At 46.4% G+C, this 22,549-nt stretch overlaps 2 protein-coding genes and 1 pseudogene across 4 annotated transcripts in view; 1 reads left to right on the top strand and 2 right to left on the bottom strand.

Annotated features, from left to right (window-relative positions):
* IQGAP3 (IQ motif containing GTPase activating protein 3) overlaps positions 1-22,549 on the bottom strand; it is a 98,966-nt gene that overhangs the window by 75,280 nt on the left and 1,137 nt on the right. The window contains exon 1 of one of the 3 annotated variants that reach the window (XM_061605838.1): positions 4,927-5,288. The exons of 1 other annotated variant lie outside the window; for it this stretch is intronic. In XM_061605838.1, coding sequence (XP_061461822.1) covers positions 4,927-5,011 — 85 coding nt within the window. In that variant the 5' untranslated portion in view covers positions 5,012-5,288. Of the gene's footprint in view, positions 1-4,926; positions 5,289-22,549 lie in introns of those variants that run through there. One more of the 3 variants, XM_061605839.1, reaches the window with a different exon arrangement.
* On the top strand, positions 5,425-20,716 carry TTC24 (tetratricopeptide repeat domain 24). The gene is made up of 7 exons (XM_061606714.1): positions 5,425-5,476; positions 12,433-13,230; positions 15,308-15,523; positions 15,757-15,885; positions 16,522-16,643; positions 19,873-20,010; positions 20,612-20,716. Exons 1-7 carry the CDS (start codon positions 5,425-5,427, stop codon positions 20,714-20,716), a joined length of 1,560 nt encoding a protein of 519 aa, XP_061462698.1.
* LOC133375258 (U2 spliceosomal RNA) lies at positions 6,956-7,133 on the bottom strand (annotated as a pseudogene).

Genomic DNA, 22,549 nt, shown 5'->3' with positions numbered 1-22,549 from the left:
TCTTAAAGTGTTGCGTCCAGAACTGGACACAGTACTCAAGATGAGGCCCAACCAGTGCCAAATAGAGAACTAGTACGCCACGCAATTTGGAAACTATACTTCTGTTAATGCAGCCTAAAATCACATTTGCTTTTTTTGCAGCCACATAGCACTTGTTGGCTCATATTCAGCTTGTGATCAACAACAATTCCAAGATCCATCTCATGCGTAGTATTGCTGAGCCAAGTATCTCCCTGTGCATTTGGTTTCTTTTTCTAGGTGGAGAGCTTTGCACTTTCCCCTGGTAAATTTCCTTCTGTTGTTTTCAGCCCAATGCTCAGCCTATCAAGATCACTATGAATTTTGTTTGTCTTCCAGAGTATTAGCTATCCCCCCAATTTTGTGCCATCTGCAAATTCGATAAATATTGCCTACACCTTCTCATCCAAGTCATTAATAAAAATGTTGAAGAGCCCTAGGCCCAGGACTGAGCTGCCCATTTATATCATTTCATTGCCTCCTATTTCTTTGGGTGCTTTCCCTCAAGATATGGCTATTGATCTGGCATCATCAATGCACAAGATGATTTTGGCTTATGTTTTTCCAAAGAGAGAGAGGTACATGGGCATAAGGAGCTTACAATCTCATTTTATCAATGCCTGCTTATATTTATTCCATTCTCCTCCATGAAGCTCACCTTCACAACAACCCTGTGAGGTAGATCAGGCTGGGGAAAAGTGGCAGGCCCAAAGAACCTCATGGCCAAAAAGAAATTTGAACTCTAGTCTATCAGTCCTAGTCCAATTGCCAAAGTGGGCACCTCTTTACCCTGGCCTTTGACACTTGAGATGTAAATTTTTAGGACCCACCCTATTTTTTGTGTGATGTGATTTTAGGTTGTTTGTAATGATATATTTTTAAACTGTTGGGACCTATGGGTGAAGGGTGGGCAATAAATCTAAATGATGATGATGATGATATGCAGCTGCAGAGGCCTTTCCTGGCACCCACAGGATCCCCTCCCCTCCTCTGAAATCAGGCTTGACAGAAGCATTTCATTGTCTCCAATAGAACAGGTTGTGGTGTGTGCTAAGACTTATCTAGCATCCTGTGCTCACAGGAGCCGGCCAGATGCGCCAAAGGGAAGCCTGCAAGCAAGACCTGAGCGCAAGCCCAGCACTCTCCCCACCTGCTAGTCCCAGCAACTAGTATTCATACTGCCCCCAGCAATGGGCATAGAACACAGCCAGCATGGCTAGTTGCCATCAATAGCCTTACCCTCCATCAGTTTGTCTAGTCTTTTTACTGTCTTCCCAGTTTGCAAATGTGCCCATGGGCCTCTAAGGCTTCAGTGACCCCTGCTCTGACTACAGTGCCCTCCTGTGTTTGTCCTGTGCACATACAAAGCAAGTCCGGAGAGGACAGTAAATTATTCCTCCAGAATGGAAAAGAGCCTTAAAAAAAACAACACCAGAAATAAAACAACTACAGTCAAGGTTATGACTCATTAACTGTAAATGGTATCCTTGCAACGCTGCCAGAACTGGCAAGGCATTTTCCAGGCTCACTTCATTCCTAACGGCTCTTGTTTGAAAGTATGTCAACAGGACTATTATGGGAGTGGGAGTGGGTGCGAGTGCGTTTTTCTCCCTCCTCCCCTGCTGCGTTAAGGAGAAGAAAGTTAACAAATGGTTGCTTTATAGGCAGTTGGGCATGAGCGGATAAATCCGAATGGAAGAAGATAGGTCAGATCTAGCATCCATCCATTGAACCCAGCACCTATTTCTACAGAGGCCAAACTATCCTCCAACAGGGCAGGAAGCCAACACTCCAACCCTTGATGTTTGCCCCCAGCACCAGAAATGTCTCTCCTAATCGACAGATATGTAAAAATCTTCAACTGTTGTGGGTTTTTTGGGTGGGTGGGTGAGTGGAAGTGTGTCAGTCACCAGGAGGCAGCTTGGGATCCAAGGCAATATGCAAGGAAAAAATAAGTCAAGATTTGTTCTTGAATATGTGGTGAAACTTAGCAGAAAATCATTACTGATTCTTTTTATTCATTTAGGCTGCAACCCAATACATACTTGCCTGGGAGTAAGTCCTATTGAACCCAATGGAGCTTACTTCTGAGTAGACATGTATTGGATTGCAGCCTTCCTTACTTACAAAGGCACATTTATTTATTTATCTTCCCCACCCTTCACCATAAGGTCCTGGGGCAGGTTACAACTATAGAATTTGCTATAATAAAAACAGATAAACCAGTGTAATCATATGGCAAGTAAAATTGTTCCAAAAGGAACTCAACACTGTAAATTCAGCAAATGAAGTGGGTCCAGCCAAACAACATACTGTCACAGAGGTGGCCGTTAAGGTTGCAGCCCTATACAGTTGACTTTCGAGAAAGCCTCCAGGCAGCTTTACTCTGTCCTGAGTAAACACACCCACAACTGACTGCCCCTCAGAGGACAAAAGCACACCTTTCCAGATTGTTTGTCAGTCCAATTAAGGTCAACCTCAATAATAAAACTATCTGGTTTTCATCATTGATGTCAATGGCTATTTTACAGCAACTAATTCCTCCAAGGAGAGCCGGTGTGGTGTAGCGGTTAAGGTGTTGGACTACGACCTGGGAGACCAGGGTTCGAATCCCCACATAGCCATGAAGATCCCTGGGTGGCCTTGGGCCAGTCACTGCCTCTCAGCCTCATGAAAACCCTATTCATAGGGTCGCCATAAGTTGGAATCGACTTGAAGGCAGGACATTTACATTTAATTCCTCCAAGTGTACAGCAAGGTTACTAGCTTTGCTGCAGGTCAAGAGCCACAGATATTGTGGTAAGGGAGCCTAAGTGGTGGGTGTTAGTGGAAAGAATCAGTGCAGAACAGCCAAAATCTAAAGAATCAGTGCAGAACAGCCAAAATCTAGATATAGGTAACTAGTAAACATGTTTAACAAGCTATCTAATTATATTGAGGGCTAATAAAATAAAATTTTAATTTAAAATTTTAATTTAATTATACAAGAAAAATAAGCTTTCATTCTTATTCACTTTTTGAAAGTTACAAAACATAGCAAGAAAAATAAAACATGTGCAAACAGAACATTAAAATATCTGTTCAGTTACTAAAACGTAAGTATTGTAGCTTGATGAATACTTGGGTGAATTTGTATAAGCTGGGAAGTGTGTTTAAGCAGTACTTGGGGCAGAGCCTTTAGTGTGGTAGCACCCACACTTTGGAATCCTCTGCCTCTGGAAATTAGGATGGCACCAACAGTTTGTTCATTTAAGAGCCTCCTTAAGACTTTTTTTTAATTCAACCGGGCTTTGTCTGTGAAGCTTTGTTGGATATTCCTCATATTTTACAGATAAATTTCATGTTATTCTTGTTGTTTTAAATTTGTATTTTGTTTTTAATTTGTGTGTATGTGTGTGTGTGTGTGTGTACTGCCTTCAAGTCAATTCCAACTTATAGCGATCCTATGAATAGGGTTTTCAGGAGGCTGAGAGGCAGTGACTTGCCAAGGTCACAGAGTGAACTTCATTGCTATGTGGGGATTCGAACCCTGGTCTCCCAGGTCGTAGTCCAACATCAATATTTTTGAATGGTGGGTGGTTTGTAAATTCTCTAAATAAGTCATGTGAGTATCATTTTGAAGCTTAAAAAAGGAATTTCTTAGTGACTGTCAATTATCGCAGGGCCTTTGCATTTGTTGGCCAGGACGCAGGGAGATGGGAGCTGATCTTTTCTGTAGATGCAGATGCAGAAGGGTGCACACACTAATCTGGGAGTAAGGGTAAGTACAGATTTACAGGGGGGAAACTGTGCGATAGCTTCTGTTTGCCGGCAACATCATGTGAACCATGAGAATTAAAAGGACATGTGAGTAGCCCTAAACACACAGTAAACTACTGTGTCCTTAAGTCCCCCTACATGGAACTTTCTTCCAAATAATGTATAGAATTGCACTGAAGGTGAATATGTCCATGTGGCTCCTCCAAGGTCGTCTGTGTTGAGCAAATTTATTCAGAAGCAAAGTCCTACAGACTTCAACTACACCTCCTCCCCATCACAGCCTGCACTTATCCTGCACTCTTGCTCAGTTAAGATCCTGCCCTAATAAATGAGGCTCTCCTCCACTTTGCTCACTCTCCAAACCCCAGGATTGGGCAAAACTTTTCCTGGGGCCAACCACAATTGTCACAGAAAATGTGAGTCCTCCAGAACTCTTTCGAGGGCAAGAGGTTACACAACGCAGCTGAAGAACTGAGGAGAATCCAGCACAAAACTTGGCTCAGCTCCAAGATGGAGGTTGCAGACTAACACACACACACGTTGTGTAACATCTTGCCTGATGTTGTGTAACATCTTGCCTGATGAAGAGTCCTGGAGAACTCGAACGCTTGTGTCACTTGGGTGGCATTCTGGTCAGTCCCAATCAAGCTACAGCCCACCTGTGCATTTAAGAGGGCACTTCTCCCCCATGGACCAACAAGATTATTATTTCTGTTGTCGTTATTTCATACTGACTCCCGAAAAAGACAAATAATTGGGCGTTAGAACAAATTAAACCAGAACTGTCCCTAGAAGCTAAAATGATACAACTGAGGTTATCATACTTTCGACACATCAGGAGAAGACATGATTCACTAGAAAAGACAATAATGCTGGGGAAAACAGAAGGGAGTAGAAAAAGAGGAAGGCCGAACGAGAGATAGATTGTTCCCATGAAGGGAGCCACAGACCTGAACTTGCAAGATCTGCTCTTGGAGGTCGCTGATTCATAGGGTCGCCATAAGTCGAAATCGACTTGAAGGCACATAACAACAACCCAGGAAGTGTCGAGGACTGCACTTAAACCACCCGCCGGGATATGAGAGGAGAAACAGCAACTTTAAGCGCAGAGAGATAACTTGGTTGCGTCCTCCTCCGCAGATTGCCCACCTTCCCCTCTTTGGGCCGGTGCGCCCGGCCCCAGCGGACACTCACAGGTGGATCTGGGGACCCCGGGCCTCGCGTCCCTCTCCATCTCCGGCGGCTCCGCTTCCTCCGGGTGAACCCGCCGGGCTCTGCGCTGGAGGTTTGAATCTCCCGCCTCCGCCTCCCTTCCAGCTGAGACCGCCGCGGAGGCTCCTGGGAGCTGTAGTTCCCTTGGTGAGCCGGGCCAGGGCCAGCCCCTTTGCCGGCTGCTTTCCGCGTCTTCCCTGGCAAGGCTCTGCCGGAGAGCTCTCCGGCAGGTACAGGGCGAAGGTCCACGGGGGAGCGCCGGGAGAACCAAAGTGCGCGCAGGCTTCCTGGTTTCCAGAGACCAGGGATGGGGACCCGGGGCGGGGGTGCCGGCAGCTTTTGAGGCTGGACTGCGACTCCCGTCATCTCCAGCCGTTAGCCAGGCTGGCACGGGCTGATGGGAGTTGGAGTCCAACGGCGTCTGAAGGGCCACCGATGACCAAGAGGGAAGGCGGGCTTGGCCCCCTCGACTTGCTGGCCTTTGAAAGTGAGGTTATCATACTTTGGACACATCATGAGAAGACAGGATTCACTAGAAAAGACAACAGTGCTGGGAAAAACAGAAGGGAGTGGAAAAAGAGGAAGGCCAAACAAGAGATGGATTGATTCCATAAAGAGAGCCACAGACCTGAACAAGATCTGAACAGGGTGGTTCAGTCATGACAGATGCTACTGGGTCGACTTGAAGGCACATAACAACAACAACAAAGGAGGCACAAGCCTGGCCTCCTTCCGGGGAGCCAATGGGCTCACCCCAAGTAGCGCCACATGCCCCCCCACCCCACATGCCTATGTTCAGCAGCTGCATCTTAGGCGTGCAGGGGCGCCTCCCACCTTATTTTCCCCTTCAAATGGACTGGTTAAGGAAGGTTGAGCCTGTTCAGGAAGAACTACAGCAGTTGTATTGCCCCACAATAAAGACCAAACACTTTCAAGGGCTGGAGCCCCCTTTTTCAGCCCCTTAAATGGGGGGGGGAGACAATGAGATAAATGGTCTCTTTATTATTATAAGATACCATGAGAAGACTAAAACACAGACTTTACAACATGCTTAGCCCCTTAAAGGAGGACCACAAAGAATAATTAAAGAACACAATGTAAGTTAAGGAGCACAAAAGGTGTGTGTTATGTGCCTTCAAGTAGATTTTGACTTATGGTGACCCTATGAATCAGCAACTTCCAACAGCATCTGTCATGAACCACCCTGTTCAGATCTTGTATGTTCAGGTCTGTGCCTTCCTTTATGGAATCAATCCGTCTCTTGTTTGGCCTTCCTCTTTTTCTACTCCCTTCTGTTTTTCCCAGCATTGTTGTCTCTTCAAGTGAATCAGGTCTTCTCGTTATGTGTCCAAGTATGATAACCTCAGTTTCATAATTTTAACTTCTAATGATAGTTCCGGTTTAATTTGTTCTAACACCCAATTATTTGTCTTTTTCACAGTCCACGGTATGTGCAAACTCTCCTCCAACACCACATTTCAAATGAGTTTATTTTTCTCTTACCCACTTTTTTCACTGTCCAACTTTCACATCCATACATTGTGATTGGGAACACAATGGTCTGAATGATCCTGACTTTTAGTGTTCAGTGATGCATCTTTGCATTTGAGGATCTTTCTAGTTCTCTCATAGCTGCCCTCCCCAGTCCTAGCCTTCTTCTAATTTCTTGACTATTGTCTCCACTTTGGTTAATGACTGTGCCGAGGTATTGATAATTCTTTGAGGGATGGAGCCCCCTTTTTCAGCCCCTTAGACAGGAAAAAAGGACAATGAGATAAAGGATCTCTTTATTATAAGATACCATAAGAAAACTAAAACACACACACAAGAAAACAACAAACACACTTTAGAGTTTAAAGCATGCTTAGCCCCTTAAAGTAGAACCACAAAGAATTAAAGAACAGAAAGTAAATTAAGGAGCACAAACAGAAGCTAAGTGACTTCATCTACTGTTCAATCGCAGAAAGGAAAATGCACTGTTCCTGGAAATACTGCAGTAACAGGTCAATGCATGGAGTGAACGGCGAAAGCTGCTGATCCTCCTTCCAACTCCAAAAACATAACTAATAATTAGTCCTCAAATTAAGGATGTATCTGAAATTACTCTGACAAAAACAGATTAATCTTTTTATTAGAGAATGTTTTGATTACAGATCAACGTACAGGCAATGAAGTAGCATGTATCACTCCCATCAAGGTCAGGTGCATGCAGAAAAGGTTTTGGTTTTACATAAACAATAGTAGGAAGCAGCATATGACAAGGCATGCAAGTCCTTTAAGGGAAGGTGGCAAGTCAAGGTCAGAGTCCAATTAATGAATTTCAAGAGTGTCAGGAAGGGAGATTGGGGCAAAGCCAGTCTTGCCTTGTGTGGGGCCAGTGAGCCAGGCCAGTCATCTTCCATTGATTGTAGACTCCAGTGATGGATCCTTGGTAGCGGGAGTTATCTGAGGCAAGGGGGTCCTCCGAAGGCAGCCTCTGCGGTAGTTGCTGATGCATCTGGCGTATTCAGCTGGCATGGCTGCATAAGGTGCTTCCCCCAGGCACCTGGTTGGCCACTGTGAGAACAGGATGCTGGACTAGATGGGCCACTGGCCTGATCCAGCAGGCTCTTCTTATGTTCTTACGTTCTTAAGGTGTGTGAGAATGTCACACTTAGCAGTTCCCAGAGGACAAGGTTACACACAGTAAACAAAGCAGAAACAACATGTATAAATTTTATATAGGTAGCAGTGCAAGCATCTGGCATGTAAGTCCTTCTCCGGGAGTTGCGTTGATAAGTCCAAGATGGATCTTCTGACGCGGAGTCTGTGGCTGGGGAGTGGGGTAGGCCCAGGCTCCTTCTGCAGGTGGTGGTTGTGCATTCTCTGGGAGTATCTGGGCCATCCAGATTCTCAGCTGTCTCAGATCTCCAAGGGGTTTGGGGTCCCACCTGTGAAAAACAAAAACAAAAGCAAACAGACAGACAAAACGAGACAAAACAGAAAAGCTGGGCTTGTCCACAACATGGCGTTGCCTCTTGGCTCTGACCCCATTTGGGGGAACACCAAGAGGCTAGGGCTCCTTCGTCCCAAAGGAGGAGGGAGCAATTTGTGGCTGGCCCCTTCCCCAGCCTGTGGTGGCTCCCCTCCTCTGGGATAGGACGGCAAGCTCTTTACTCAGGATCTCATTGGTCCATCCTCACAGCAATTGTTAAGGGGGCAAGCTGGTTCCTCATACTGGCGGTGGCCTGTGATGTGTTCCACGTAGATATCCTGGGACCACCGGATGGTGCCTGACACCATCAGTTGGCATAGCGTCTGCCCACGCCACAAGCTCTCAGCACAGGCTCATTGTCAGGGTCTCAGCCTCCTAGGTCTCCGACAAGGAGAGCGTGGATGGAGACTTCATACCCCCTCTCCCTGAGTGCATCCGCCAGAGGGGTGTACTGCAGTGTTTGCGTTCCCTGGCTTCCTTCATGCCACTTTTCTGTTCTCGAAGGAGATAGTTATGTCTACAACGGTGATTGTTCTTCTTGGCAGATGATTATGTCCGGTCTCAGTTGACTCCCTGTATTTGGTATGGAGCGGTTCAGGGAGATGGTGCTCACTGAAGCAGGGATGGCTTCGGTCAGGGGGTTAATCACTGCGTCGTGTGGGTGCTTCCATGCCGTCGAGTGGGGGTGGCAGCAGAAGAACACGTGTGGAAGGGTCTCATTGAAGTGTCCACAGCGGTGGCAGTACTTGTCTTGATTGCTGGATTTGATGGCTCCATTGCAGGGTACAACGTGGAGGTGGGCACGGTTCACCTCGGGGCATGTAGTGTTTGCTGGTGTTGTGAGGTGACTTCGAATACCTTTCCCTGGTCCGGCTTGTTCTTAAGTGCAGTGACGTACCTCTCCTTTACCTACTCTTTCAGGGTGCTCTTCAGGAACGTCCTTGATCTGTGAGTGAAGGACTATAGTTCTGGTGGGTTGCCTGGAGTGATGGTGATCTGTGGGCCTTCTGTCTTCCAGGCCCACTTGGCAGCCAATGAGCTTCCATGCCATCGAGTGGGGCTGGCACTTGCCGAGCACGTGATACTACGTACTACACATGATCTTAACCCGGAGGCCGAGAAGTGATAGCTGATCCTTTTTGGAAGAGGACTACCCTCTTGCCCAGTGGACTGTGGGACAACCTGCTTCGCAGTCCCTGTGAACGTACTCGACAAACACAGCTCTTTCACCTCCACGAACAGTCTGCTGCCCAGACAGTTTAATCTCAGATGTAAGGATCCTCTCCACCCTGCTAATTTCACCACTTTGCCCTGCTGTGATTTACATAAAAATGCCCCTTTTTCCAGCTTGTCCAGTTAATTATTTGAGCGCCTTTTTGTCCCCATTGCTGCTGCTTTTTCCTCTCTCGTTTCCATCTTAATAGTAGTTGGGAAGAATCAGAAAAGTTGGAGTGTTTAAAATGGTTAAGGAAAGGATAGGGCAAGGATGAGGATCCTCTGACCGGCCAGACACTGCTGAACTACAACTCCCATCATCCATGACCATTGGCTGTGGCAGGTGAGGCTGATGGGAGTTGGAGTCCATCTGCATGGGGGGCAACAGAGTGGCTGTTGCTGATATAGGCAAACGTTGTTGCTGTGCTTGCTGATCATCATTATCATCATCCTTGATGTAGGTGATGCACACATTTAAATATTAACCAGAAGGGCGATAATAATAAGAAGAAAGCATTCTGGCTCCAAATAACACGCAGTTCGAGGGGAACTCTGAGGAGGGGGAGACCATGGAGAAAGGGCACTTTGCACAACAGAGGAGTACTCTGCACCGCAAAGGAGGTGCTTGGCAAAGCGTTTGCCACCTGAGCCCAGATGTGGACAAATTTATGCACATTGCTAGCCGCTTCCTTGCCTTCGGAGCTCAAGTCACAGACACCCAATCCTACTCCCACAACTGGGGTGGGGGGGTGGGAGACAGACTACCCCACACAGAAAAGCTAGGAAAGGGGGAGCAGGTGCTGCAGAGTGTAACTGCTGTGACTGCCTGGAATGGCATTAGCACTGAAACCCCTGCATCGTGTTTAGCTTGTCTAGTGAATAATGTTTGGTGGTTTGCTGTCCATGTACTAAAAACCCTAGATCCATTTCACATGTATGGAGGAAACAGAAGGAGCCAGAATGCTGTGACAAAATGGGCTGCAATATTTAGCAGTAACTCCAGCTGTGTTTTCCGCAACTTGAACTGTTTCCACCCCAGGTTGTCATGATAAGGACTGTAAGGACCAATGCCTGAGGTTGATTTTTTCCTCCTCCCTCCCCATCCCTTTTTCCTTCTGTGTCATGTCTTTTAGATTGCAAGCCTGAAAGCAGGTAGTAAATCATATTAATCATGTGTGTCTGCCCCAAGAAGCTTACAATATAAGTTTCCACAGTTGAGGAAGAGATGGGGGGGGGTGAGGGAAGGCAGGAGCAGCAGGAGACAACAATATGGGCAAATGGTAGGGTCACCTTTCAGGATGATGATGATGGGGGTCAATTTTTGTGGCTGGTCTGTTTCACCTGAATCATCTGTCTGCTGTCTGGGGATTTTCCTGGGGTGTATATTTCTACTGGGTTTTTTAAAACTATAGTACTATCAATCTGCATGGCACTATCTAAGATTCAACAGGGGAGTGTGGGGAGAGACCACAGAAGAAGGGAAGGGAAATTGAGGTGCATTACTCAGGGAAATAATATGTGGTTGATTAAAATGTTGGGGTAGGGACCAGGGGTGTAGTTGTTTGAGGTCTAGGGAGGGGGTCTTAGACCCCTTACCTTTTTGGGAGTAGGGTCCCAGCAGGGTCCCTATGTCTCCAGTGTCCTTGGGAGTAGGGTCCCAGCAGGGTCCCTATGTCTCCAGTGTCCTATGAGCCAATCAGCATGAAAGGGGAGTGTGTTAGCCACCGAGAAGAGTTTTCTAACTTGCTTCCTTGTTCTTTCCTGCTGATTGAGCCAATCAGAGTCGGCCACTGATATGACTCTTTTCAGTAGCTAACACTCTCCCCTTTCATGCTCCTTGGCTCCTATGGACATCTGTTACTGTGGGGGAAGACATTAACAAGGATCTCATTCTCAATCCAGCAGCAAAGAAAAAAAAGAGGGAGGGGGTATGGCTATGACTATCATGAAGGGATTCTGCACATCTGAATTTGCCTCTACATGACTGGTAGTGACATATGCAGTAGGGTCTAGTGGCAGCTGGTTCTCTCCTCCTGTGAAGGGGGACAGTTTAGAGAGCCTTTGGTCCTTGCCAATTCTCTGCTTACAATTGCATGTTCCTCTCACAAACGCGAATCCATGCATACATGCACATGCATCTCACAAACATGTACCTGTGTCTTTAAAAAGCAACATGAGACTGGCTGTATGTGAAACCCATCACAGATAACCCGGCAGAGGGAAGAGAGGTGGGTCCTCAGTTGTTAGAGCTGGTTGCCATGGAGAGATTCAGCATGTCTCAAGCACACCGAAAAGAAACTGAATCCTTGCAAGCCATCACAGGAAGGAGAGAGGGAGACCAGACTTTGCTCTGCAGGAAGACTGGCATGTGGGATATTTTTTAATGGTCCTACAGAAGGCTTCCATCAAATCACGCATTTCCAACTGTGTGAAGTTGCTGTGTTCGCTGTGCTCTGCAAAAAAAACCTGCGCATCAAAAAAAAGAGAAGGTTTTTAAAGAAGAAGGCCTGGAATACTTCCCTAGAATCAAATGAACTTTCCTGAGCAATGCTGACGTTTGACAGCATCTGCAGAAATGCTCTGTAACTTCTCAACTACCATCCAAAAACTTCACGGTTCCTTAGAAAAATATCTGCTGTCACCTCGGTGAGTCGTAGGTCTTTATTATTGTAGGCATGCATTTTAATTAATTACCAACACTTTTTTTATGCACAGGGGTTCCTGCGCCTTTATTTGACGGCTGCAAAACAGTGAAACAGCTGAAAAAATGCAGTAGGCAAAACTAATGCCCACCCAACTTCCTCTCTTTACCCCTCCTTGTTTTCTCAGTTTGAGTTTTCACAACATTTTGGGGTTTTGCATCCATTCTGGTCTCTGGTGGACATTTGCCACCCTTCAGAGAGCCAGTGTGGTGTAGTGGTTAAAATGTTGGACTACGACCTGGGAGACCATGGTTCGAATCCCACACAGCCATGAAGCTCCATGGGTGACCTTGGCCAGTCGCTGCCTCTCAGCCTCAGAGGCAGGCAATGGTAAACCCCCTCTGAATACCGCTTACCATGAAAACCCTATTCGTAGGGTCGCCATAAGTCAGGATCGACTTGAAGGCAGGCCATTTCATTTTCTGATTTGTCTTTTTAAGACTTCTGGGTTGATTTTGAACATGGGCATGCTGTAGATGCAGTTAACAATATGAAGTGCTTCCACTTTATTGGATGCCTCCCCCATGACATTATTTGCTCGTATTTCCCTAGAAGGCCAATGGACTCCCACTGCCTCGACGACCACCACTGATGGCTTGGAGGAGGCCATCCTAGAGGCAGAGCTCAGCCAAGGCGGCGGCCCGTGGGGGCCTAAGGTTTCTGGCAAGAAAAAGAAGCAGCGGAAAGGCAAGGCAGAGGCTGCTGAGGAACCAGGGAAAGCAAGCAAGGAGCCCTCGAGGAAAGAAAGTGAGATTGAAGGTCTCACTAAAGCTGGCCACCGGGCCCTGCAGCTTGGCAACATGGGGGAGGCCTTATCATGCTTCAAGAAGGCTGTTGCCCTCTCCTCGGAAACCTCAAGTACGCAGGCCCAGCAGGTGTGTGCTTTTAACCTGGGCGCAGCCTACGTGGAAGCCGGGAAACCAGAGAGAGGCCTGGCTTTCCTCGTCAGATCCCAGCCGGAGGAAGGGGACACTGGGGAGCATCTTGGGGACCTTTTCTTCAACATTGGGGCAGCCCATGAGGGCCTGCGGGATTTCCCCAAGGCCGTGGAGGCGTTCCGCAAGGCCCAGGATCACTACCGTTCAGTCCAGGCTGGCAGTGAGGCCAGCACCTATATGAAGATGGGCTACTGTTACCTGGGCATGGAAGACCCTTCGCGGGCCGCCCAGTGCTTCAGGGAAGCCAGCGAGGCCTATGCAGAAGTGGAGGACCTGGAAGCCGCCGCAGTGGCCCTTAGCAAAGCCGGCAACTCTATGCTGCAGAGCCGAGAGCATGGGCCCAGTGAGATCGTCAAGGTGCTGAACGAGTGCCGTTTGCTGTGTGAGCGTATCTCCAACAGAGCTCTGCTGGGTACGTCTTCAGGGAGGATGGAAGGAAGAATTAAGGTCAGCCGCGGGATGGCTAGGTCCTGCCTCCAGTGTCAGATGCCGTATGCCTCTCGATACCAGTCGCTTGTAAGCATGCACGGGGAGAGTGCTATTGCACTCATACCCTTGGGAAGAAGGCCTGTAGGTCACAGGTAGAGCAGGTCCCAGGTTCAATACCTGACCTCTTTAGGTAGGGCTGGGACTGGGAGAGGTCCCTGCCTGAAACCTTGGAGGGCCCCTGCCAGCCAGTGTAGACAGTGCTGAACTAGATGATGGACCAGTAGTCCAAGGCAGCTCCATATGGTCCCTGCTTCAGAGCTTCCCAGAAGAAGCATCTGGGTCGGGTCCAGCAGCCAGTCTCTGGTGATGCTCGCACATGCTCCAGCTAGCGCTCCATTCTCCAAGCAGTGAGAGATTTCAGGGGTCTCAGCGCGCACCTTGGGTTGGGTTTTCTTCAGATGTGAAAGTCCTGGAGACTGGTGGCATCTTCTGTGATACATGGCTTATTCATAATCGTAGAACAGTAGCGTTGGAAGGGGCCTCTAAGACCATTGAGCCCAACCCCCTGCTCAATGCAGGAATCCAACTGAAAGCATACTGGACAGGTGGCTGTCCACCTGCTCTAGCCTTCGCCCTCACATGCAGCCCCTGGAAAGTTGCCCAGGAGAGAATGTGGTCCTCTGGCTGAAAAAGGTTTCCCACTTCTGGCCTATGGCAACAAATTGCCTGTACTGTGCAAACTCTTTAGTTATGCAAAGGCCCGTTTTCCCAACCAAAGGGCTCTCCACTTGACAAAAGAAACTGGTTTCCCTGACAATTATTTATTTCCTTGTTATTTAACAGAACTTTCAGACCATTTTTCATTACAGAAAAAATCACAAAGCAATTTTCAAAATACTACAAAGCAACGTATTATACAAAGAAATAATTTCAACAACTAAAATTATCAAGTTAGTTATAAAACCATCACAAATAACAGTTCAACGCACCCTACCTAAGACGTGAAAAGCCTATATTTCAAGCACCAATTGTCCAAGAGAGCAGATATGGTTTAATATCATGCTGGAATCCCAACAAAGCTGGGGCATTTGGGTCTCTTGTGGGGAGAGAATTCCGTCACCAAAGTGCTGTCACAGAGAAGGCCTGACTCCTCACTCCCCCCGACATCCACTTCAAAGCCTGGGTCGGGTGACCCTCCGCATTTTCCCATAATTCCAAACCAGACTAGTTTTGAAAAGTAAATATGGGGATTTTGGCTACACCTCATCTCCAAAAGGAGATTTTGTAGAGCTTGAAAAGGGTAATAACTTTCATTAAGGGGGGAAAAGGCAAGTAAGGAAGGGCATGATAGAGGTGTATAAAATGATGCATGGTTTTGAGAGAAAGTGGATAGGAGGTCCTTTCCTTCCCCTCCATAATACTAGAACCAGAGGGCCATCCAACAAAGATAAATGTTGGAAGATTGAGGACCAAAAGTACTATGGATTTGACTCCCACGATATGAAGAGATGGCTTTAAGAGAAGGTTAGCCAAATGTATGTTACTAGCCACATTGGCCATGTTCTACCTCTACTGTCAGAAGCAGTATTATTATCATTATTATTATTATTATAGATTTATTTGTACCCCGCCTTTTGGCCAGAAGGCCCTCAAGGTGGCTTACAAGTACATCAGTATAAGCAATACAATTCAAAATCAAGTAACATCATTAAAAAAGCAACAACTACTACGATCAGAAAATGTGCAATGTATACAAGCAGTACGCTTCTGAATACCAGTTGCTGAGAACTGCAGATAGGGAGAGGGCAGTTGTGCTCAGGTCCTGTTTGTGGGTTCTGAGAAGAGGCATCTAGTGGGCAGCTATGGAGATCAGGGTGCTGGAGAAGGTGGGCTTTGGTCTGATCTCGCAGGACTCTTTTTATGTTCGTACTGCTTTCACACTTAATTAAAGCAAGTTCAAGGATGCCATATTAATATTTAAATTGATACAGATACTTCTCAATGGATGCTGTTTTCTCCATTTTCCCCGCATGCCACCCACCCCACAAATTCTTTCACAGGAAAACTCTACAACGACATTGGGCTCTGCTTCTCCCAGCTCAAAATCTTCTCCTTGGCAGCTGAAAGCTTTGAGAGAGCTCTCCCGCTCTGCCAAACGGATACTGAAAACCGGTGCAAAGAAGCGATTGTCCTTCAGAATCTCGGAGCTGCACATAACACTCTTGGGAACTTCAGGAAAGCCCTGGAGCTCCACCAGAGAGCCGCCTCACTACACAGTAAGTTCCCATGGAGGACACCAAAGCAGATCGGGTCCGGCAACAAGCACACAAAGTGATGTAGAAAACTACAAGAAATGAAAAGGGGTGTGGTGGGAAAATTTACGATAAAACAATTAAAATATCCTTGTAATCTGTTAAAACGTCTAACAGATTAATTGCACCGAGGGGAAAATGGATCAGCCATCGGTGAAAGTTCCTGGAACCCACCATTTGTGAATATTTTTATACAGGTACCCTGGGGAACAGGAGAGCCCAAGGGCAGTGTTTTGGCAACTTGGCCTATGCATTTAGCCAACTGGGTGACCATGAAGCTGCTGGGGAATATTACCTTCATGCACGTCAGGCCTTCAAGGACTCAGGTGAGTAAAGAGGTATGGAGACAAAGAAGGATGGAAGAGAGATTATGGGAAAGCAAAAGCCCACCCTACAGAACTGACACAAAGTCCAAAGGTTCCTCCCAGGGGATCGGAGCCATTTTGTAAAAACAGTGAAGGCAGGTCCAAACTTCTGTCATAAGGTGCCTCTTCCATGAGGGACTTGCTTTGCAAACCAAAACGGAGAATTTTCTATCCATCTAATGTCCTCCCGCCCCCCCACCTAACCTGAGGCCCTAACCAAAGGGCCAAAGCCCCTAGGCTGCATTCCTAGAAGCAGCTGGGGGAACTGTTGCCAGGGAATCTGGGGGTTTTTCTAAGCTAAAGATATCCATTCTAATTGGAAGCAAAACTCTGGATAGCAACACGGCACATATCAGGTCAGCAGTAACAATATACATTATACTTTTGCCCTGCCATTGTGGTATGTGATAGTAGTGTTGTTACCATTCAAGTTGAGAAATCAGCCAACAGACCAAGTGGATGTATGTTCCTTGCCCCAGCTCAGTAGCAGCCTCCAGGACTTCCTAATGAACTGCAGTGAGTGTGTTTATTCTTCTGGTCTTCACATTTAACACAGTTCTCAGTCTCCCCTCCAGCCAGTTTCCTGTGTATCCACAGATGATCTTCAGGGCCACTGGCAAGCTTGCGAAGGACTTGGGGCATCACACATCCACCTGAGAGACCCCGAAAAGGCCGTTTTGTATTATAAAGAGGCACTAACCTTACTCTCTAAATGCCGGGTAAGGCTTGTTGTAGATGGTTCTGTGTTTAAATATCAGCCTGCATGTTGATAATGTAAAACAGACCTGTTGCTGACTTGACTTTTGATTTATGTAAGCTACAGCTGACTTGAAGTGTAATGCGACAAGCCTCCGAGCTAAGATGGGAGAACTGGAGTGCTTGGTCTTAGAGGACAGCATGGATTCAGTGAGCATAATGGAAACCTGGTGGAACAGAGAAAACTAGTGGGACACGGTTATCCCTGGATATAAACTATATTGGAAAGACAGGGAAGGACATATTGGAGGTGGTGTCGCTCTATACGTGAGAGAGGGCATTGAATCCAGCACGTTAGAAACCCCCAAAGGGGCAGCTCCCCCACAGAATCAAGGTGATACAGGGTGGTAATACAGGGTCTCAAGAGTCATTTTGTACTGGGGACATTCTATTGTCCCCCTCATCAAAATGCTCAGGGAGATATCGAGATGAAAAATGAAATGGAGGAAGTATCCAAACTAGGACATGTTGTAGTAATGGGTGACTTCAACTACCCTGACATAGACTGCCTATATGTGTGTTCCAGTCCCCACAAAGTAAAATTTCTAGATACCCAAATGACTGTGCCCTAGAACAGTTGGTCATGGAACTTACCAGAGGGGTGGCGACCCTGGACTTAATCTTAAGTGGCATTCAGGACCTGGTACAAGACGTAAGCACTGTTGAATCAATTGGGAGCAGTGACCATAGTGCTTTTAAATTAAATTAAACATACCTGTACATGTAAATGGTCAATTGCCAAGAAAATCCAGCATGGTCACATGTGGCTTCAGAAGAGGAAGCTTCCCAAAAATGAGGGGATTGGTAAAAAGAAAGTTGGAAGACAGAGTCAAGAGGGTCAGATAACTCCAAAATGCTTGGGAGTTTAAAACACAATACAGTATTAGAAGCTCAACTGCAGTGTATACTGCAGATTAGGAAAGGTACCACCCAGGCCAAGAGGACGCCAGCATGGTTAACAAGCGGAGTCAAAGACACTGTTCGAGGCAAGAAGACTTCCTTTAAGAAATGGAAGTCTTATCAGAATGAAGAACATAGAAAGGAACACAAACTATGGCAAAAGAAATGCAAGACAATAAGGGATGCTAAAAAAGAATTTGAGGAGCACATTGCTAAAAACATAAAACCCAACAACAATTTCTTCAGATACATTCAGACACTGTCTAGGGAGGAGGCTGGACCCTTGGATGACAAGGGAGTCAAAGGTGTGCAAAAGCAGCATAAGGAGATTGTAGAGAAGCTAAATGAATTATTTGCATCTGTCTTCACATATAGCTAGAGTGTACTTGGACTTTCAAAAAGATTTCAGCAAGGTGTCTCACCAGACTGCTGAGTCAGCTTAGTGGTCATGGAATAAGAGGAGAGGTCCTCTTGTGGATCAGGATCTGGTTAAGCATCAGGAAGCAGAGAGCAGAAACACATGGGCAGTTCTGCCAGTGGAGGGACATAGAAAATGGAGTCTCCCGAGGATGGGTAATAGGACCTGTGCTTTTAAACTTGCTCATAAACGATCAAGAGTTAGGGGTGAGCAGTGAGGTGGCCAGGTTTGCTGATGATACTAAATTGTTGAGGGTCATTCAAACAAAAAGAGATGGTGAAGACCTCTCCAAACTGAGTGAATGGGCGGTAAAATGGCAAGTGCAATTTAATGTGAGCAAGTGTAAAGTGATGCATGTTGGGAGGGAGGAATCTTTGCTCATGGGGTCTGAATTGACCAGAAACAAGATATTGGGGTCAGAGTGGATAGTTCGATGAAGATGTCAACCCAATGTGCAGCAGCTATGAAAAAGGCAAATTCTATGCTAGGGATCATTAGGGAAGGAACTGAAAATAAAACCGCTGATACCGTAATACCATTATACACATCTATGGTGCAGCTGCATTTGGAATACTGTGTACAGTTCTGGTTGCCTCATCTCAAAAAGGATACTGTAGAAAAGGTTCAAAAAAGGACAACTAAGATGATCAAGGGGATGGAGTGACTCCCCTATGAGGAAAGGTTGCAGCATTTGGGGCTTTTAAGTTCAGAGCAAAGGCGAGTAAAAGGTGACATGATAGAAGTGTATAAAATTATGCATGGCATGGAGAAAGGGGACAGAGAGACTTTTTTCTCCCTCTCTCATAAGACTAGAACTCATGGACATCCAATGAAGCTGAATGTTGGAAGATTCAGAAGAGATAAAAGAAAGTCCTTCTTCACACAGGGCATAATTAAGCTATAGGACTTGCTCCCAGAGCATGCAGCAGTGGCCACCAAGTTAGAGGGCTTTGAAAGAGGATTAGACAAACTCATGGAGGATAACAGTATCCAAGGCTCCTAGCCATGATGTCTGTGTTTTCCCTCCATTGTCGGAGGCAGTATGGCTCTGAATGCCAGTTGCTGGAAATCACAAGTGGTGAGTGAGCTCTTGCACTCAGGTCCTGCTTGCGGGCTTCCCATGGGCATCTGGTTGGCCACTGTGAGAACAGGATGCTGGACTAGTTGGGCCACTGGCCTGATCCAGCAGGCTGCTCTTATAAAGTCCATTAAAAACCAGCTGCTCAATAAAGAATTAAGAATCTAGGAATTTTGAATAACTCAGGGCGCTTCCAGACTGTTGCTGTTTTCAGGTGAGATTCAATCACATACTGGCAAATTCAGATTATGCAATTATAGTTGTCTTGCACAGCAAACCTGCTTCCACAAAAGATCAGACCTCTTGCAGTTAAAAAGTGATGGGAAAATGCACTAGAAAATATGGGATAACACTTGCTTTGATGATGCAACATCATCAAATCTCCCTGCAAACAAATCAGAATGAATGCTCATTAAATAGCCAATATTGTCTAATCTCCCTGTATGCCAACAATTCAGGATGAATGTTCAACAAACAGGTCATCTGGAAGCATTCTATGTCTGTGCAAATTTGCTTCAAATGAACACATGCTGTTACATGTTAATTTTAAAGATTGGTAGACATGAGGCCCACAAGAAAATCCTAAGGATGACTTTTCTTCTAATAACAAGGAGTTCATATTGTAAACTTTATTCAGTTTAAGAGAAAACTGTGCCTTTTCATCTCAGAACCTAAAAAATAACCCAGTGCACCTACAGTGAGGCTCTGTAGCCCTAAAAGACTGGTTCAAGCCAAACAGTTGATTAACTAAACAAAATTCTGAATCATCAGTTGACTTCTCTGAGCCTACCTACAGATATATCTTTACCAGCAGGATGTCTCAGAAACAGCCCAGGAGCGAATTGTGAACAAGCTTGCAGATGCCCTCCAAAACAAACTCTCTATGAACAGCAGTTTCATCCATGGTGGCGGGATTATGCCATCTGCTCCCATGGTGAGTTTGCAATCTACTATTTAATGCAATTTCTTTGGCCTTGACCCTGTGAACTTCTGTCTTGCTCACCATTGGCTGAACTTTTTCAATGTCATGGAATGTTCACTAAAGGCTAGTAAGGAAAGATCAGTAAGAAAGACAACCAAACAATGTGGTTTCTTTGAGGCAAGTTACTTGTGACAAATCTTACACGGGGCCCACGTACAGGCTGAAATCTACAGTTTATTTACAGCAGCTGTTTTAACTGCTGTGCTGGAATTTTTTGAGATGTTACACTGAGCAAAAACAGCCAGGTAAGTAGAAAACAACAGCATCAAACTGTACTTCTCTAGCTGTTCCACTCCCTCCTAGTGAGACAAATAATAAAGATCTGTTGAAATATTTTTTCTTAAGCTAGGTGATTAGGATAGATCGGCTTTTCCCAATGTGGTGCCCTCCCGAAGTTTTGGACTCCAACTCCCATCAGCCCCAGCCAGCATGCCCAATGGGCAAGGATGATGGAAGATGCAGTCCAAATCTGGAGGGCACTAGGTTGGGGAAGGCTAGGCTGAATTATCCATTGGGATCATAGTTATGCCCCTTTCTCTGTCTCTCTCCTCAGAAGCACTTCCCTACATCCCAGACCTCAAGCCAAGTTCGATTCAGTATGTCACCACATCGTAAAAATGAAAATTTCCCTCCAATGTGCTACACAAATGAATCGTAAGTAGGGGAACATGCCTGCCACGGTGCCACTCTGTGCATGTTCTGGGATCCTCTTCCCCTTTTTGACTATCTACCTAGATTGCGTCACACAGATCAGAGAGGTACATTACTGAAATAACAAGTGAACAATCCTTAATCATGGGTTATCTTGAGGAAACTTTGAGTTTACCACCACCAACAACTCCTCCACCAGATTAAATGAACATGGCCTGGCCACATATTGGTCTAGAAACATTACTGTTGTCTGAATGCATTCCCTCCTTTTTGTGACTGTTTGCAGCTCCTTCACACAACAGGGCCACCAGGCGCAACCTGTAGAAGAGCAGTCTGCGCCTGCCCTGTTGAACCAGAGACTTTCTCAGTGGGGGGAAGTTATGGTCCCTCATAGGAGCCAGCTGAAACCACAACAGGCTGGACATGGAGCATCAGGTAAGTCACTGTGTCAGCTTTTTCTCTCTAGTCCTGCTCCCACAGTCTTCCCTATATGAAGTGCACATTTTCCCCCTGGTATAGAGATAGTGGCTCAAGTCAGACATCAGGACAAACCATGGTTATGAATCAGAAACCATGACTTGTTGAAGAGGGGCTTGCAAACCATGGTTTGCACTAACTGCGGTTTAGTGCAGAATCTGAATTGACAAAGCAGAGTTGTGGCTCTCTGCCCCCAGAGGTCCCTGCCTCACAAGATGGGTATGCTGAGCAGCACTTAACCATGGCTGCCCTGTGGTAAATTTGAAAGTTCAATCAGTGATTAACATAAACCACAACATAGTGTGATATGTGAAGAGAGCCAAATTTGGTGGTGAAAGCTTCACGTCCTGAACGTATGCAAGAGAGCCTGTCATGTTTTAAAATTAGTTTATTTCAACCCCATTCTTCAGCTCAAACAATGCAGCCTGAACCAGGGCCATAGCTCAGTGGGAAGCGCTGTAGGTCAATGGTCAAACCTCTGCTTTGCATGCAGAAGGTCCCTGGTTCAAGCGCTAGCAGTGTCTCCAGGTAAGGCTGCAGAAGTCCCCTGCCTGAAGCCCTGGAGAGCGGCTGCCAGTCAGTGTACACCAGCACTGCACAGACCTCGGGCTTGTGGAATCTACTCTTTTTTACTAGAACTCTTACCACTAGCTGGTGCCAGATGCAAAAGACCAATGGTGAGTCCAGGAGTTTATTTATTTTGAGCCCCAGAGCTGAACAGAGATCACAGCCATTTCACATACAGATCTATGCCTGGCCCCGCACCCAAGCTTTCTTAATTTCTGCAGTATAATTTAGGTTGGGGAGAGTCATTTTGGTTGTTGCCATTGTTAAAATAACTGGAACTCAGAAATCCTTGCTGATCTGCTTCAAATTATCCAGAGATCTTCCACCTGTGGTGTAAACAAAACTGACCTAGAGGGACCAATGGTCTGACTCAGTATAAGGCTATTCCCTGTATTCCTAGGGCACAACAGAGGTGAGAGCATTTATGTGGATGTGAGAGACCTGGGTTTAGATCCCCAGTCAGCCATGAAGCTCTCAGGGTGGCAATGGCCATGGGATGTTCAACGCAGGAGAGGCCACTCCAGTCCTAACCCTTTACAGGGTTGCAAGGATAAAGTGGGGTCAGAGGTCATCAGCCTTTTTGGGGTCAGACAGACTACTCTGTCTCCAGACTACCTTCTCCAGGCTCCACCCCCTTGAGAGAAGACCAGAGCCTTCAAGGGCCAACAGCCTGGCCTGAATCGGGGCACCCCTCCTCCGTTCCATAGGTTTCCCCTTGGTACACTCATGGACTGATGTTGTGCAGTTGTGTGGCATCTGATTCTCCAGGCTCAGAGGAAGGTGCCTATGAGGGTCC

This window comes from Rhineura floridana, chromosome 22, assembly GCF_030035675.1.
Source record: "Rhineura floridana isolate rRhiFlo1 chromosome 22, rRhiFlo1.hap2, whole genome shotgun sequence".
Classification (NCBI taxonomy): domain Eukaryota; kingdom Metazoa; phylum Chordata; class Lepidosauria; order Squamata; family Rhineuridae; genus Rhineura; species Rhineura floridana.
The sequence above is the reverse complement of the archived record's forward strand: the minus strand, read 5'-3'. Positions and strand labels throughout refer to the sequence as shown.